This window comes from Cervus canadensis, chromosome 11 (genome assembly GCF_019320065.1).
Source record: "Cervus canadensis isolate Bull #8, Minnesota chromosome 11, ASM1932006v1, whole genome shotgun sequence".
Lineage (NCBI taxonomy): Eukaryota > Metazoa > Chordata > Mammalia > Artiodactyla > Cervidae > Cervus > Cervus canadensis.
In genome coordinates, this window is record NC_057396.1 from 37,879,240 (window position 1) to 37,895,240 (window position 16,001).

Below are 16,001 nucleotides of genomic sequence, written 5' to 3' on the forward strand. Positions count from 1 at the left end.
CTCATGCAGTGAGGCTGAGAGGTGTGTCATAGCCAGTGTCTTGGAGGTGGATGCTCTTAACCGGCAGGCAGATCCTAGCTAACACTCACCCAGCTCACAAGCTGCCAGGCAGTGCTCTGAGTCTGGACACAGGTTCCCTCCTCCGTTTCTCACTACTACCCTACGAGGTTGGTATTGTTATCCTATTTACTAGTGAGGAAACTGAGGCTCGGAGCAGTTATGACCTGGCTAGTAGATGCAGCAGCCAGGAGCCAGTCTGTGCTGCCGCTGCACCAGGGGTCAGCAAACTGCAGCCCAGGGGCCAGAGCTGACCTGCTGCCTGCTATAGAAATACTCTTTCTGGAACAAGGCCACACCCACTCATTTACATATGATCTATGACTGCTTTCAAGAGACCAGGGCAGAATGGAGTAGTTATAACCAAGACCTCGTGACCTGAAAACCTAAAATACTCACTACTGGTCCTTTACAGAAAGAGTCTGCCAACCCTCACATTACATCATACTGCTTCTGATGACTCCCATGAAATCTAACGCAGATGGTTTGAGGTATCTGCCAGTATGCAATTTCTCAGATTCCCAGATGAGAAAACTCCCAGAACAATAGAACTGCAGCTTCAGGGAGTTTTGAAAGCCAGAGTTTGGGGTAGCCAAATTCACCAATTCAAAGCACAGCAGCGGAGGCAGGGACGGCAGTGAGGAGCCAGTTGGAGACGAGGATGGTTCAGTCCGAGCTGGTGGGGAAGAAGCAGGAGGCAGGAGGGCAGTGGCCTCGGCACATGCCTGGCACCTCCTGGGCTCTTGTTCGTTGTTCAGTAGCTGGTGCATGAGGGAGGCAGGGCCAGGGTGGCTTCAGTGTCGGCGACGAGGCTCCCAGCCTCCTGCTGCCCTCATGTGCACCCGCCCCCTTTGGAGAACCTGACTGGCAGCCCTGCCCTGCTTTCCTGGGTGTGTGCCCTTCGTGCAGCCCCTGAGCCATGGCAGGGAGGAGACAACCGCTATGCTGAGAGCTGGCACGTGGTCAGCTCGCAACAAATGTGAGCTGTCATTCCTTTGCCTCTCAGGGTTCCAACCCTGAGAGCAGGGTGTTAGAGTCACACCTTTATGAAGAGCAAAACCCACAATGATGGAACTCTTACTAGGTAAGGCAGAATAATGTGTGCCCCTCCACAAAGATAAGTACATCCCAATCTCTGGAGTTTGTGAATGTTACCTGATATTGCAATGGGGAGTTAAGGTTGCAGATGGAATTAAGGGTGCTCATCAGTTGACCTTAAAATAGGGAGTGTCCGGGGTTATCCAGGTGGGCCCAATGTAATCATGGGGTCCTTGAAAGTGTCAAAGGGGATCAGAAGTCAGAGGGATGCCACGTGAGAGGAATTCAACCCACTGTTGTTGGCATTGGCCATGAAATAAGAACGTCATGGGCCAAGGACAGCAGATGGCCTCTAGAAGCTGAAATTCAAGGATTCAAGAATTGTCCTCTAGGACATGCAGAAAGGAACATAGCCCTGCCAATACCTTGATTTTATTCTAGAGAGACACTATCAGACCCTTGACCTCCAGAACTGCAAGATAATACCTTAGCATAAAGTCACTAAATTTGTGGACATTTGTTATGGTGGCAACAGGAAACAAATCCACTGATCAGGAGTCTGACAGTTTGCTAAACACTATACTGATGCCACCAGCTTGCCTTATCTTCACAGTTATTGAGGTTTTATTATCCGCATCAAACAGACAAGCCGGCTGAGGTTCAGGGAGATTGACGAAGGTCACACAGCCTGTCTAGGGCAGAGCTGACTCTGGACCCCCTGTAGGAGGCTGTCCTCCACCATGCAGGCCTGGCCCTGCCTGGTCAGGAGGCCTTCTGTGGAAGCCGCTCCCCTTCCCTGCAGTGCTCTCCAGGTGCCAAGGAAGCTCTCCCCCTGTGTCTTTTCCACAGTGGATAAAGTCCTTCTGCAGAGGCTTCTAATGGTGTGGGGCCTGAGACTGTCAGAGCTTCTTTCTTCTGATTATCTCCAAGCTCTTTCCTGCCGGATCCCACTTCTTTCTTTTAGCCATTCTTAGGATTCCTGGAAAATAAAGCCTAATTGTGGGGGCAAAAGAACTTCAGCTCATGTTGTACTGCATCTCTGGAAGTGGAGAGGAGGGGAGACCCTCAACTCAACACAGTACTTTGCTTCCATATTATTAGGACTCTTAGCACATCAAAGGATGTTTTTAAAAACCTGAAGATCTCCCCTTGGGAGCCCAAGTACAAGTGGAGGCCTGATGTCTTCCTTTTTGAGGAATAAGAAAAGCCTAATGGTGATGTGCGCAAGTCCTCCTTTTTCTCCCCAGTAGAACCCAAACACTGGGTCCATCTCACAGGGAGGGAAATGGGGATTTGCCCAGTTTTGGAGGGGAGGGTGGACTGAGGCTTCCTGCCTCTCAGGACCACCTGTTTCCCACAGGATCTCGGTGCCTCCCTCTGGCTAGGACAGGCCCTGGGGCACCACTTTGGATCCAGGGCTGGGTGTTGCAAGAGAAGTGGGGAGGACACACATCCTGGAGTGTGGAGGTGGCACTGCAGAGGGCAGGCAGAAACAGTCGGGACTAGCCGCTGCTGTTCTGGGGTGAACCACCCCATGTGCGGAGGTGTGAATCCTGCCTCATCAGTATTGCTCCCATGGACTGGCTCTGAGGCTCTGAAGATGCTTCCTGGGCTTCCGGGCTTCTTGGGCGAGGCCCAGGCATCAGGCTGTTTAAGTGGGAACAATGGTCCTTTATCATCAGCAGGGAGCCAGCCAGCAGGTGATACTGAACACCAACAACGTACATTTCTGGATATTCAATTAGCCCTTTTCTTTTTAGCCCCAAATAAAGCATACAACAAGACATCTCAAGAATGGAAGGAAAGTTTTCTAGAAATCACTTAACTGTACTTTTGAAACAGGTGAATTTTATGGTATGTAAATTACACCCTAATAAAGCTGTTAAAAAAAAATAAAAGGAGTGGAAGGAAAGGAAACTGCTTTAAGAATTCTTATCTGGATATTCAGCACTGCCGGCTCCATTATTTCATGCTTAGCCTTCATCCCTCCAAAAGCCGACTTCACAGCGGCTCCCCCCACCGCTGTCTCTTCCTGTTCTACAACCAAGGAAATGCAGACTTGAAGGGCTGGGCTGTGGATCTAATCCAGAGAAAATGAAGAACAGACCTAGGAGAGTGGGAGAAGGGGCCCCCAGGACACTCCGGGAGGATGGCGGGGCGAGGCAACAGGGCCGTCTGTACCTGTCCCCCAGACGTCCTTTAGACATAGGGCCCCAGTGTACACGGCAGGCAATTACTTGGGACGTTGGCCTGCCTGTCCTGCTTCCTCCCTGCCTCCCTGTCCCTGGGCTTCTGGATCTCACCACCAAACACCAAAGCTTCAGCTCTGAGCATGGCCTGAGGGCAGAAACCGAAATAGCAGGCTATAGGACTGACTGCAGGCAGAAGGCAGGCCCTCTCGCCACCCACCCTCAAAGTCTTTTTAACTCTGCCTTGAAGAGGGGCATGTAGGAAACTGAGGAAAACCATAAAAAAAAAAAGAAAAAAGAGGGCTCCACTGCTTTCTTGGGGAAATATTCTCGAAGGTGCCCATATGGAGGGATCAGAAGCAGAGCTGCCACTTCCAGTGAGCATCCAGCCCAGCTTGGGCAGCTGGCTAACTGGTCCTTAGCCACGTGGGCCTCGTCACAGGTGGTTCAGTCTGTCCCCCAGAAGAGCTTGGCCAGTCCCGCTGTCCAGCCCCAAATCACTTTGACTTCCAGCAGTGATCGCACAACGTGACCCCTTCTGTTGCTATTTTAAGATTCATCTTAAAGTCCAAAGAGCAGAGTCGGGCTCAGGGAGAGGTCTGGGCTACAGCCTCTTCTGCGGCTCCTCTGGCCTCAGAGTTTCCACTGAAGGGCGTGGTGGGAGTGGACAAAATGGCTCAGCTTCAAAAGACAGGGATCCCCAGGAACGTGGTCCTAGAGAGGACAGGCCATCAGAAATGGGAGGGGCTGGGCAGCATGGCATGTCTGCTTCACTCCAAGACCCATTTTCTTTCTACTCCGTTGTGCAGTCTTGGCACCGCGCAGACGGGCAGAGGCAGCTGGGAGAGCATTCACTCAGGCTGCTCCCTGAAGCAGCCCTTTTTACACAGGTATTCCTCCCACTTTCAGCATCAGCGGCTTTAGAGGCCTCACGGGCCTTGACTGGGTCTCCAGATGGCCTCCTCGTGCCTGGCTGGCGAGCTAGGTAGGGCTCAGGCTCAGAGCTGCAGCCTCGGGTGCATTCATTGCTTGGAGCTTCGCAAGCTGCTTTCCTGCCCCACTTCCCTCCTGTCTCTGTGAATTAGCATGGAGGCTGTCAGGACCTGGATCTGCAATTCTCCGCTCTCATTAGTGGGCTGCTCGTCAGACTCTGTGGGCCTATCTCTGGGACCATATCGTGGCATTTCCTGGATGCCTTCTGTGATCACTGACAGAACTTTCTGGAAAACAGGTCATGCGTGATGAGGCCTGGGCACTAACATGGGGAACGGATGAGCTGAGTGAAAGGTCTCCAGAAACCCATAATTGGGGCCTCCTAGGAAGGGCTCAAGCAAGTAACAGTCAAATTGTACTTAACTAGCAAGGCACAGGCACCAACCAGTTGGCGTAAATGCTGGTCACAGCATGAAGCACAATCCTGGGGTGGGGTGGGGTGGGGAACAGGGCAGGCATACACCTTTCAGCTGCTGGCTGATAGAAAGATCTGGATCATTCCAAGAAAAGGGCCAGAGCAGCTGGGTTAAGAGGGCCCCATGGAGGGCCTTGGGGAAGCAGATGTTTACCAGTGCGCTTTGAAGGTATTGCAGTGGGTTAACAGCTGCTGTGAACCAGTGCAGACCAACTTCAGCCGCCTCCCAGGGCCTGAAGTGCCTCCAGTCCTCAGGCCAGACAGTGTATCTCTCCCACAACATGGAGGCCAGACTGTGGTCAGGAGTACAGTTTCAGCATCAAGCTCTTTCCTGTCTCCGAGCTGCAGTCACCTCTCATCTGTGATGGGAACGATAGAACCTACATCATGCAGCCACTGTGATGGCCTGGTCTTGGGGTACAGTGTATGAGGGGATCAGCTTCAGGGGCAAGGTTTTGCAGTAAACACCCAAGATTAGCCTGTAGTCCCCTCCTCATTGGACCTCAAATAATTTTTTAGTGGTACTTGGCCGCTTTGGACAGAACCATTGGTGATGGTTGGCAAGTGGCACTTTGGCATATGTGCTTGAAGGTTCAGAAACTATTTCCAAATCACATTATGGCGAATCCAGCCTTTCAGACTTGCAGTTTGTGTTGTGGTTCTTCCTTCCCCATTCACTGGCCGTCCCAGGCCTGCTGAGGTCCTGGCAGCTCCAGTTCTTGTTCTCTAGTTTTTGCTCTGTTAGAACCATCTGTCCGGAGGCCGAGAAGGACCATTGGCTATGGGGAGGTCATGAGCAGAGAGGGGCAGAGCATGGCACTGCCCCCTCAACCAGTGAGTCTCCAGTGAGTGTCCCCAATGAGCCGGGCCCCACTGGGGCCCCCCTGCGGCCCACAGCACGTGGTTGCTCATGGTGAGGCGGGGGAGGCAGAGGACCAGCTCCCCTGACCGGGCGTTACACGAGTGCTGCTTGTGCCCCGTGTGTGACTGTCTAGTGAACGGGCCCTTCGGTGTTCCCTCTCAGCCTGCTTCTCCCTAGGACACAGACGAGCTCAGGGCGGGGTGAGGAGTGGGCTGGGCCACGGCCCCCGTGCTGTGCTCAGAACCCTCCGAACACTGGCTCAGCGCCCGGCTGAGTTCCTTGTGTCCTCATTTGTGCCATGAATGAGCTCTCCCGTGGGGGCCCTCGGCCCCCTGAATATATTCATCTCTCAGGTCACCCCCTCCGTGAGTCAAGAGTGAACCCCAGCGGGGGCCACAGCCCATGTCTGCCCCTCGGGGACACCTGATCATTGGGTGAGAGACATCTGTGGGTCTTGCGCCTCACCAGATGTGGTCTGGACACCCCCGGACCCCTGCAGAGGACCCAGCCCAGGCACTTCCGTGGGGCCTCTTTGTCACCCTGTGTCAGACGTGGTCCTTCTTATAGGGGAGGCCACTCTGTTGACATGGGTGCCCTTCATCTGGGGCTACATAGCTGTAGCGTCTTTCAGAGCTGGGACCTCAGGGCAGGGCTATCCATCTTCCTCATCTGAGCTCAAGAAGGGTCAGTGGAGGAGCACCCCGGCGGGCTGCGGAGCGATGTGTGTCCTTAGCCACTACGCTCCCTGTGCTAACATTGATTATGTGCTGGGCACCGTGCTAAGCTCTCACATGGACCTTCTCATTGAATATGCACCAATAGTCTAAGAAGAAGGTACTATTAGTACCCATTCCACTTTCCAGATGAGGAACTGAGGTGCAGCTAACCTAATCTGGTAAACAGCAGAGCTGGAGTATACATTCTGTCTCTACAGCCAGTGACCCTAAGGAAACAAAGTGAATGGATTAGCAGAGGCAAGTCCTCTTTACCTAAGAGATGTCAAATGGGAGGTGTAGAGCAGGGGTCAGCATACTTTTTCTTAAAGGGCCAGAAAGTACATCTTTTCCACTTTTCAAGTCATGTGGATCCCTGTCATACCCTGCCTTTGTTGTCCTAAAGCACTAGAGCTAAATATAGAGCAAGTAATATCATGTGTTATAATAAAGCTTTATTTAAGTAAAAGATGGTGGGCCAGATTTGGCCCTCAGACCATAGTTTGCCACTTGGTGGTATAGAGGAAAGCGTCAATGCCCCTGACAAGCTGGGTGACCTCAGATTAGTCATTCAACTTCTTCATCTTTGGTTTCCTCATGTCTAGTAACGAACCACTACGGGGTACTTATTAACTGATTTGTTTTGAAATGATGGACTGATCTCCTTGTAAGAGCCACATACTCTGCTGGGAGCCAAAGATACAGCAGGGAACAAGACAGATGTCCTCCTGCCCTCATGGGATCCAGCCTGTGAGCATGACAGAGATAACCTTGGGTAAAGACATCAGCCAGCACTATGCTTGGCTCAGGCAGAAATTCACCAAATATACCTCCTCTTCCCCCTGTCCTGCCCCTGACTCATCGTTCAGAACCCACTGCTATCAAATTTGTTGTCCTTTGTACCCATACTGAATAAAAAGGCAAAAGTACGTGTTGGGACCCAGGACTTTAATATGTTTATAATCCATTTTTATGCAATACTGGTCTAATTGTGAATCATAATTTTTTCATTAAATGACCTGATTTTACTTGATAATATCCATTTAGGTATGTAAGAGCAGTGAAACTCCATTTGTGTTAAATATTATATGTATGATTCAGTTGGTCCACTCATTTAGATTTTTAGTACTCCTGAATCCAAACGAATGAACCATCCATCTTTTAAGAAATAACAAGGACCTTCAAGATCAGGTGAGCCCTGTATTTCCTTTCAAATACACCAAGTCGAGGGGCCAAGGGCAGCCTGAGCTCTGGGATGGAGTTTTGAGTAGCACCACAGTCCCAAAAGTTCTTGCTTTGTCATGGAAATGCACGTGTAGTTTGCATTTTACTCCTGTAAATGTCCTAATATGTTTAATATATTTGAGTTTCCTTCTGCATCTTTAAGGAAAATTGGTAACTGAGATGACAGGCAATGTTCGTCTTTGGAATTCACCTGTATCCAGCGCTTTGCTCTGTAGAGGCAGTGCAGCCTAATGGTTAGGACCACTGCCTCGGGGGACAGACTACCTCAGATTGCATCTCAGCTACTTCTCTTCCTTCTAAGTGAACCGGGTCAAGGTTCTTATCCTCTGTGTGCCTCATATTCACTATCTCTAGAATGGTGACAGTGGCAGTCCCCAGCCTGTAGGGGGAAATGAGTTGGTATGTGAAAAATGCCTGTGGCAGAGCCTGACTCATGGTAAGCACTCAGCAAGCGCTAGCTGTGATGGTCATCCCAGCGGTTACATGGATCTCCAGTGTGAGTATGTGCCCAGGACATGGCCCCCGAAAAGCAGAGGTGCTCACACGTGTTCACCCAGCACCTGTGAGTCCCAGCTCCATGTACACGAGTTTTGGTGCCTCCCTGACTCAAGTCTCTGGCATTGGTGTGCTCACTCTGCTTTCAGAATCATTCACTATCTAATTTGCAAGGAGCTATGACAGCCCCCTCTGTCCATGACATCCTTTGTGTACCTCCAGTGATGGGGCGTCCTCCCCCAGGAGCACCCCTTCTGTGATAGGAGTGTCCTGGGTGCTGGAAGAGCCCCTTATTTTCAAGCCTCCTCCTCTTCCCAAATGGACTCTTCCAAGAATCGTCAGGAAGAGGTAGTAGGAAGAGCTGTGGTATGCAGCTCCGAGCTCTTCAGCCTTGAAGACCAAGGGGCCCTAGCCCTTTGCCTGTCTCCAGACTGTACCTTTAAGTTACCTGACATAGGTGTGTTTGCACCTACTGGCTCCATGTAGATAGCTAAAGGGACTTTGACAAGTGTCCTAAGCCTGCCTCTCCTGTTCTGAACCCTCTTCTGCTTCCTCCTGGTCCCTGTCTCATTCCAGGCTCCATCTCTTACTTACGTCATGTTTATGAACATGAAAGGCCAATCCAGTGGCCTTAGCATCCCTGTCCAATTTCTCTGATTGCTGACCTGAAATGGTGGGCCTGACTACCTCTCCCTTGGAATGAGTTCCATAGTCCTGACCAGTCAGCCTGTGTCCTGGCAAGACCTACTCATTATCCCTGTAAAAGAGGGACTTGACCCGCCAGGCTGCCCTTGCTATAGCAACCCTGAGTTGCATTTATTGTGCACTTACTCTGAGACAAGTGTTTTATGTACATTATTGCATGTAATCCTCACAGATCTCAGGAATGAGGGGTAGGTATTATTATTAATATCTCCACATTACAGGTGGGGAAATCAAGGCGTCAAGAGGTTGAGTGTTTGCTTATGGTCATGTCGCCAGTGAATAGTGGGGCAGAGATTTGTTTGAATCCATGTCTATATAAATCCAAGCCTCTGCTCTTATAGGTAATAATACCCCCACCATTTTCTTGGAAATTTCCAGGAGAACCATGAACTCTCTTGACCTGGTGTGAGCATTGCCCCTACAAAGTCTACCAGAGGTCCAGTGAGCAGTGCCCAGAGTGTGTGGGAGGTTGGGGATGGTCTGTCTGTTCCCTGTGCCAACAAGCCCCTATCCTGGTGGCCAGAGCCTGAAGCAGCAGGAGGCAATCTGGCCGAGGGTCCTAGCAGTTAGGTGAATATAATAGGGTGCGGTCAGGAAACTCTCAGCAGGACCAGACAGTGGAGAGAGAGTAGACTGGCAAGAACTGGGCAAAGGAGCAGGCACCCAGCTTGGGGACCCGGGTGTGGAACTGTTTAGGACTAGCAGGGGATAGGGGTGTGATCTGGGGAAAGAGAAGCAGAAACCCCATTCAAGGGCTGGGACCGGCATCTCTGATGAGAAGGCAGGCTGGGAAAGGAAGAGGTTCTGACATAAAGCCATGGGGCGTCAGGATCACATCCATTGGCTTCCCCTCAGACTCTGCTGGGTGTATTTCTATATCCATTGTGTTAGTGGTTGTTGGGTGGATGAATGGATGTATGGAAGGATAAATGAGCTTGGGGGAGCATGACGGTTCTGTTCCTCCCCACCCCCAACATTGGGGCTAAGATCGTTTTATCCAAAGCAATGGTGAGGAAGGGTAAGGGGTTGTCATGGCATATACAAGAGTGTACTCTGACCTACTGTCTCCTTATCCCTTCTTTCTCCAGAGGCCCCCGCCAAACCTGAGGAGGCAGAGGCTGAGCCCTTCACAGACTCCTCTCTGTTTGCACACTGGGGCCAGGAGCTCAGCCCAGAAGGCCGGCGTGTGGCCCTGAAGCAGTTCCAGTACTACGGCTACAACGCCTACCTCAGTGACCGCCTACCCCTCGACCGGCCCCTGCCTGACCTCAGACCCAGTGGGTGAGCAGAGTCAGTGGCCAGGCCCTTGTCGACCTGCCCGTAGGGAGGTGGGGTCCTTGTCGTGCTGGAGACAGAGCCAGGACTGGGTGTCCTCCCCCCTCGGCCTGCATCGAGCAAGTCACTCTCCCCTTCCTCCTCAAGCCTCAGTTTCTCCATCTGCTAAGCAGGGAGAAGGCTTTTTTCCACTAGAAATAAGACATTTTGAGGATTAATAACCGAATTTAATCCTTAAGGGCACAAGAATCATCTGGCACTCCTGTTAATAAGTCATTTTAACCCAATTAGTTGCATTTTTATGAACAATTATTTTTTTCTGTAAATTAGTTTCTTAAAGTACATCCATCTTCCAAGGCTAACAAGTCATTACACCCGACAGAGAAGTCTGTCTTGACTTCTCTCTTTGTTACAAAAGATGTTCCTTTAAGGTTCAGTTGGAATTTTTATTACTCCTAATTATTAAAAATGTGGGCACGTACCACAGCTGAAAAAATCTCATTAACTTTTGTGAGCTCCCCCCTCTGCACCTTCTCTTCCTCTCTTTCTACTTATTTTTAAAATTTTCTTAAAGCTGCAAACCAGTTAGCTTGTGTCTGGAGTTTTCAAGAAAGATCTTGCTTCTGGGTTTGGAGTATGTGTTCTTTGGAAAGGAGAGTTCAGTTCAGTTTCATAGATATTTATTGAGTTTCTGCTGTATGCCCTGTAGTTAGGTATGGTTTTTCTTGGCCCAGGGGAACCTGGCTGGGCTCTAGTGATGAAAGACCATCTGAGGATCTACAAGGGGAAAAAAGAGTATATGTTTATTTAAAAAATACTTGGGGGCTTCCCAGATGGCTCAATGGGTAAAGAATCCACCTGCAATGCAGGAGACACGGGTTCAATCCCTGGGTCAGGAAGATCTCCTGGAGGAGGGCATGGCAACCCAGTCCAGTGCTCATGCCTGGAGAATCCTGTGGACAGAGGAGCCTGGTGGGCTACAGTCTATAGGGTCGCAGAGTCGGACATGACTGAAGCAACTTATCACACACACAGGACTCTGCAGAGGCCTCAGCCATGATCTTGGCCAGCACAGAAGCTATGGACTCAGGCGCAACTCAATACGCATTTTTCCCAAAATAAGGGGAAATGGTAGATTTTGCCGACTGCAGTGTGGCTGTAATGATGACTGGTGTTTACATGGGCTTGACTGGTTGAGATGTGCTTCCCATATGGACCACACCAACCTGCATGAAGGTGGGCAGGCAGCTGGCACAGTCCCATTCAGCATCGAGCAGAAAGAGTAAGAGTTCTGGCTGACGTCATACAGTTGAATAAGTGACCGAGCCAAGACTTGAACCAATGTATCCAGAAGCCAAATCCGGGCCTTTGACTCGAGCCCACCGCTGGGCTGGCCTTGACTGTGCAGGAGGCGTGCTGAGAGCTGACTGACTCTGCAGCCCTTCCATCCCTCACTGAGAGAGGTGCCCTGCACACCAGTCCTTCCTGTCTCCATGGGAGAGATGCAGGAGTTGCCAGCTAGAGAGACGAGGCCTCGAGGCGTTTCTCTAAAGTGCAGGGCTCCCTGGAAAGCCCGCTCTGAAGGAAGTGCATTCAGAAAAGGCAGCCCAGCCTGGACTTCCCGAGTTTGCTAAGAAGGTGGCGGCAGGTGCGGGAGCGAGGGCCAGAGGGGGATGTCTCTGAAGGATTCCAGGTGAGCTGAATTCTGTGGTTTCCTCCTGAGCCACTGGAGAGAAGCAGTAATCATAATGGAAAGACCTGTCCTCTGCACAGAACTTTACAGTTTATGGAGCTTCCACACCTCCCCTGTGGGCAAGGCGACTTCTGTCAACCCCTTTTTTATAGCCAGTAAAACAGAATCTCTGATAAAAGGCAGAGCTGAGCCTTCTGCTCTCAGCAGGGGCTCGTGCAGAGGCTCCAAGGACGGTGGTTTCTCTTTGCACATGGGCTTGGAAGGCTCTGTCTAGCTCTACTTCAGCTGCTGTGCCAGACACGCACCCAGGATTAGAGAGCCGTTGGTGGACCACTCGAAACAAGCACATGCTTGGGTAAAACAGTGCCTCTGTTTGTCTGTTAATTTCCATGAAAACATCACTGCCTTGTAACAAGGTCATTGCTTGTTTATCCCGTTTAATGCATTTTAGAAACATCTTTTCAATATCTTTACTGTCATCCTATTTCAAATTACACTGCCAAACATTTATATAGCATGAGCCATGTTTTCAGGGAAACATTTCGCACTTTATTTATATTAACTCTTTGATGTCTCACAGTAACCTTCTGGAGTAAGTAGGAGATGCACACTTTACTCTCCTACTCATGACACTTTGACACCAGATGTGAGGTTTTTTTTCCCCATATCGACCAATTCTGTGACACCAGCTGGGTGTCCCTACGATTCAATTAGCTTTAGATGCTACCTACCAGAGTTAGTGTCAGATCCCAAAAGTTAAGGGCTCAGTCCCACAAGACTGGCTCCACTTTAGGTACCAGTCACAAGCCCCAGTTGTCATCTGTACTTGTCACTGCCCAGCTGTAATTTGGGATTCATCACCTCCTTGGTGGTGGTGGTGGTTTAGTCGCTAAATTGTGTCTGACTCTTTTGCTCCTCCATGAACTGCAGCCAAGAGGCTCCTCTGTCTATGGAATTCTCCAGGCAGGAATATTGGAGTGGGTAGCCATTCCCTTTCCGACCCAGGGACTGAACCTTGGTCTCCAGCACTGCAGGCCGATTCTTTATGTCTGAGCCACCAGGGAACAAGGGGCTGGTAAAGAGGATTGGACTATTTTCTGCAGCCCCTGGTGGGAGCATCAGGGGCAGAAGCATGCACACCTGCCCCCAAAGGAGTCGTGGGTCCTGAGCTGGGGAGACTCTGTGGAAAGAAGAACATTGAAGTGGAAAGAGTCAGGACGGGATTACAGCAGGGAAAGAATGCAGCCTGGAGCCGGGGCTCTGGATCCTCCTGGGAGCAGGTTAGGGTCCATCCAAAGTGGCTGTGGGTGTTTGCGGTGTTACCACTATGAGTATGGCCACCAGATCTGTGTGTACGGATTGGAGGGCCACAGGGTCTTCATGCTGCAGCTGCTAGACAGACCTCTGGGATCTCTGAACTTTGGGATTCAGCAGGACTGGCTTGATGAGCAGCATGTATGGTAGGCAGGTAATGGCCTCCCAAGGGTGTCCGTGTCCTGATCTCTGGAACCTTTGAACATGGTATATTACATGGCAAAGGAGAATTAAGGTTGCAGATGGAATTGAGGTGGCTAATCAGTTGGCTTTAGAATAAGGAGATCATCCTGAATTATCTGGATGAGCCCAGAGTAATCCCTGAGCACTTAAATGTGGAAGAGAAAGCCAGAGCAATGGCAATGTGAGAAGGACTCAGCCAGACACTGCTGGCTTTGAAGATGGAAAAGAGCTGTGAATGGGGGCAACCTGTAGATACTGAAAAAGGCAAGGACAGTGTCTAACAGGTTATCACCTGGAGCCTCCAGAAAGGAATGCAGTTCTGCTGACACTTTGACTTCAGCCCAGTGAGACCTCTGTCAGACTTCTGGCCTCCAGAGTTGAAGATAACTAGTATGTGTTGTTTGAAGGCACCAAGGTGCAGGACTTTCTTACAGTGGCAGGGTTAGTATCAGGACACTATACAGCGGGCCCCTTTTACACAAGATCCTCAGAAGGTTAAAAGCGCCCTGCCCTTGGTTTAGTATTCTGCTGTTGCTGTGTTAAAATTCTTAGTAAGTTTTCAACAAAGGCCACCATGTTTTCCTTCTGCACGGAGCCCCACAGGTTATGTATCTGGTCCTGGTGGGGAAGCGGGGCAGTTTCAGGTGAGAAGCTGGGACATGATTGCTGGATTATCTAGGGGTTGCTTCCCCGGGGCCAAGGATTTACACCAAGAGCCACTGTCTGCTCACCAGCCCTTCCTGTGTGCCAGGCACTGTGCAGACAGATTAATGTCTACTTTCTCCTTTAACTTTTATCCTCCTGTCTCTATGGGGTAGTTATTATTATTCACATTTTATATAGGAGAATGCTGAATATTTGCAAGGTTAAGAAACTTGATCAAGTTCCCAGTGTTTTACATAGGTCTGTGTCTCTAGGATGCTATTCAGCCCCCTTGCCCCACCCTTCCTAGGGGAGCTTTTTTAGTTTAGAATCTTGGCTCTGTGGAGATGACCCAGAGGTCTTTGGAAGATGAGACTTCCATGATGGTTGCCTCAGGACAAAGGGGTTAAATCAACACCCTGAGTAATGATTCTGCTGCTGCATCAAAAATGCTAACTGACAGACACAGGAGGAAATACTTCTTAACTGGGGCAATCTGGGAAAGTACTTATGGTTCCTGGTTAATTAAACATATTATGAACCAGTAGTATCACATGATTGTCCTTAAATATAATGTAATCTTGAGCAATATTAATGTCTTAAAATGGGGAGGTGAATAGTTTTGTTCTACTCTGCTACTCAGATCAAAGCTACAGAATTGGATTTTATGGGATATAGAGAAAGTGAGGTATGTTTAGAGGAGAACAACTCAAGAGGAAAAACTGGGTAACATGACAGACAGATAAAGTCTCTGCTAGATTATAGAGTAATATGTAAAACCCAATTGCCTGGATTCCAAGGCCAGGTCTCTTACTTCTAAGCTGGTTGATCTCCAGCAAGTTAAGTAGCCTCTCTGTTCCTTGGTTTTCCTGTCTGTAAATTGGAGATGGTAATACAAAGATTGAACATGTAATATATGTAGATGCCTTAGAACATTGCCTGACATCACCGTAACTGCTATTTAACTTTTTGTTACTCTTCTTCTGGGTCCCTGGGCTTCCCTGCCGGCTCAGTGGTAAAGAATCTGCCTGCCAATGCAGGAGGTGCAAGAGACCTGGGTTTGATCCGTGGGTTGGGAAGATCCCTTGGTGGAGGAAATGGCAGCCCATTCCGGTATTCTTGTCTGGAAAACTCCCTGGATAGAGGAGCCTGGCAGGCTACAGTCAAAGGGGTCATAAAGAGTCAGACACGACTGAGCAACTGAGCACATCTGGGTCTCTGATTTGTAAACGAGATGGCCTGGGGGGCACAGTCATGACTTTAAGTACTAGAAGGACCACTAAACAGACAAGGAATCACACGGGCCAGGCCTTCCCCTGACCCTAGATGAGAGGAGGGCCAGGCAGGCATTGCAAGATGGATCAGAGTGGTTTCTCCCCAGCCCCAGAGTTCCGAGCATCGGAGGCTGGAGCCAGGCTCTGCTGGAAAGCAAAGATGCCCCATCCTCCTTCTTCCCACCTGCACTGCCTGCCTTCCCCACCCCACCCCCCACGTTCCTCAGCTCTCCTTGCCACAGGCCTGGCCTGCTCACCCTCAAACCCACCACATGGAGATGCTCGGTCCCTTGTGTGACTTCTCCACCAGAGCCAGCTGACTTTTGTTTTCTGGGTGCTGTCTGTGTAGTCCCAGCAAACCCATTTTCTAATTTCTAATAAGTTTTGGGAACAAATGATTGCCCTGCTTCCTGTTGGCTGTTTACATTTTAATTGACTCACTTCCCTCCTCCTTCTACTTACAGTCTATGTTTGATATAGCAGATCCTCTCTCCAAATCAGTAGAGTCCCTGAAAGGATGTTAAGAACTTCTGGTTCTGAGTGAAAGCTGGACGTTTTGATGATCACCTCTGCTTAGAATTGTACCTGTTGTCGTTCTGGGGTCAGGTGCTCTTCTGAGATGAGGCTGGTCCGTTTCTCTTGCCTTGTAGATAATTAAAACTCCTGTCCACTATCTCTTCCACATCTGAGCCAGACATGCGTTCTACCAGGACCTTGAAGCCCCTGGCTACATGAAATATCCCCACTGACTCCATGACCCCTCTGGCTTATTGGATGATCTGGGCTTATTGTTGTGGTCAGGCAGGGAGTAAATGTTCAACTCCATGATTCCATTCTGTTAGGCTGTGGTGGAAATCCCACCCACGGGGTTTTCTCGGGCCTGCATTCATTCTACTCTTCACTGCTTG

At 50.0% G+C, this 16,001-nt stretch overlaps 1 protein-coding gene across 1 annotated transcript in view; it reads left to right on the plus strand.

Annotated features, from left to right (window-relative positions):
• The window catches only part of GALNT18 (polypeptide N-acetylgalactosaminyltransferase 18), a 339,213-nt gene that overhangs the window by 152,264 nt on the left and 170,948 nt on the right, over positions 1–16,001 (plus strand). Inside the window, exon 2 of the mRNA XM_043481917.1 lies at positions 9,801–9,993. Within this exon, the coding sequence (XP_043337852.1) occupies positions 9,801–9,993 (193 nt within the window). The remainder of the gene's footprint in view (positions 1–9,800; positions 9,994–16,001) is intronic.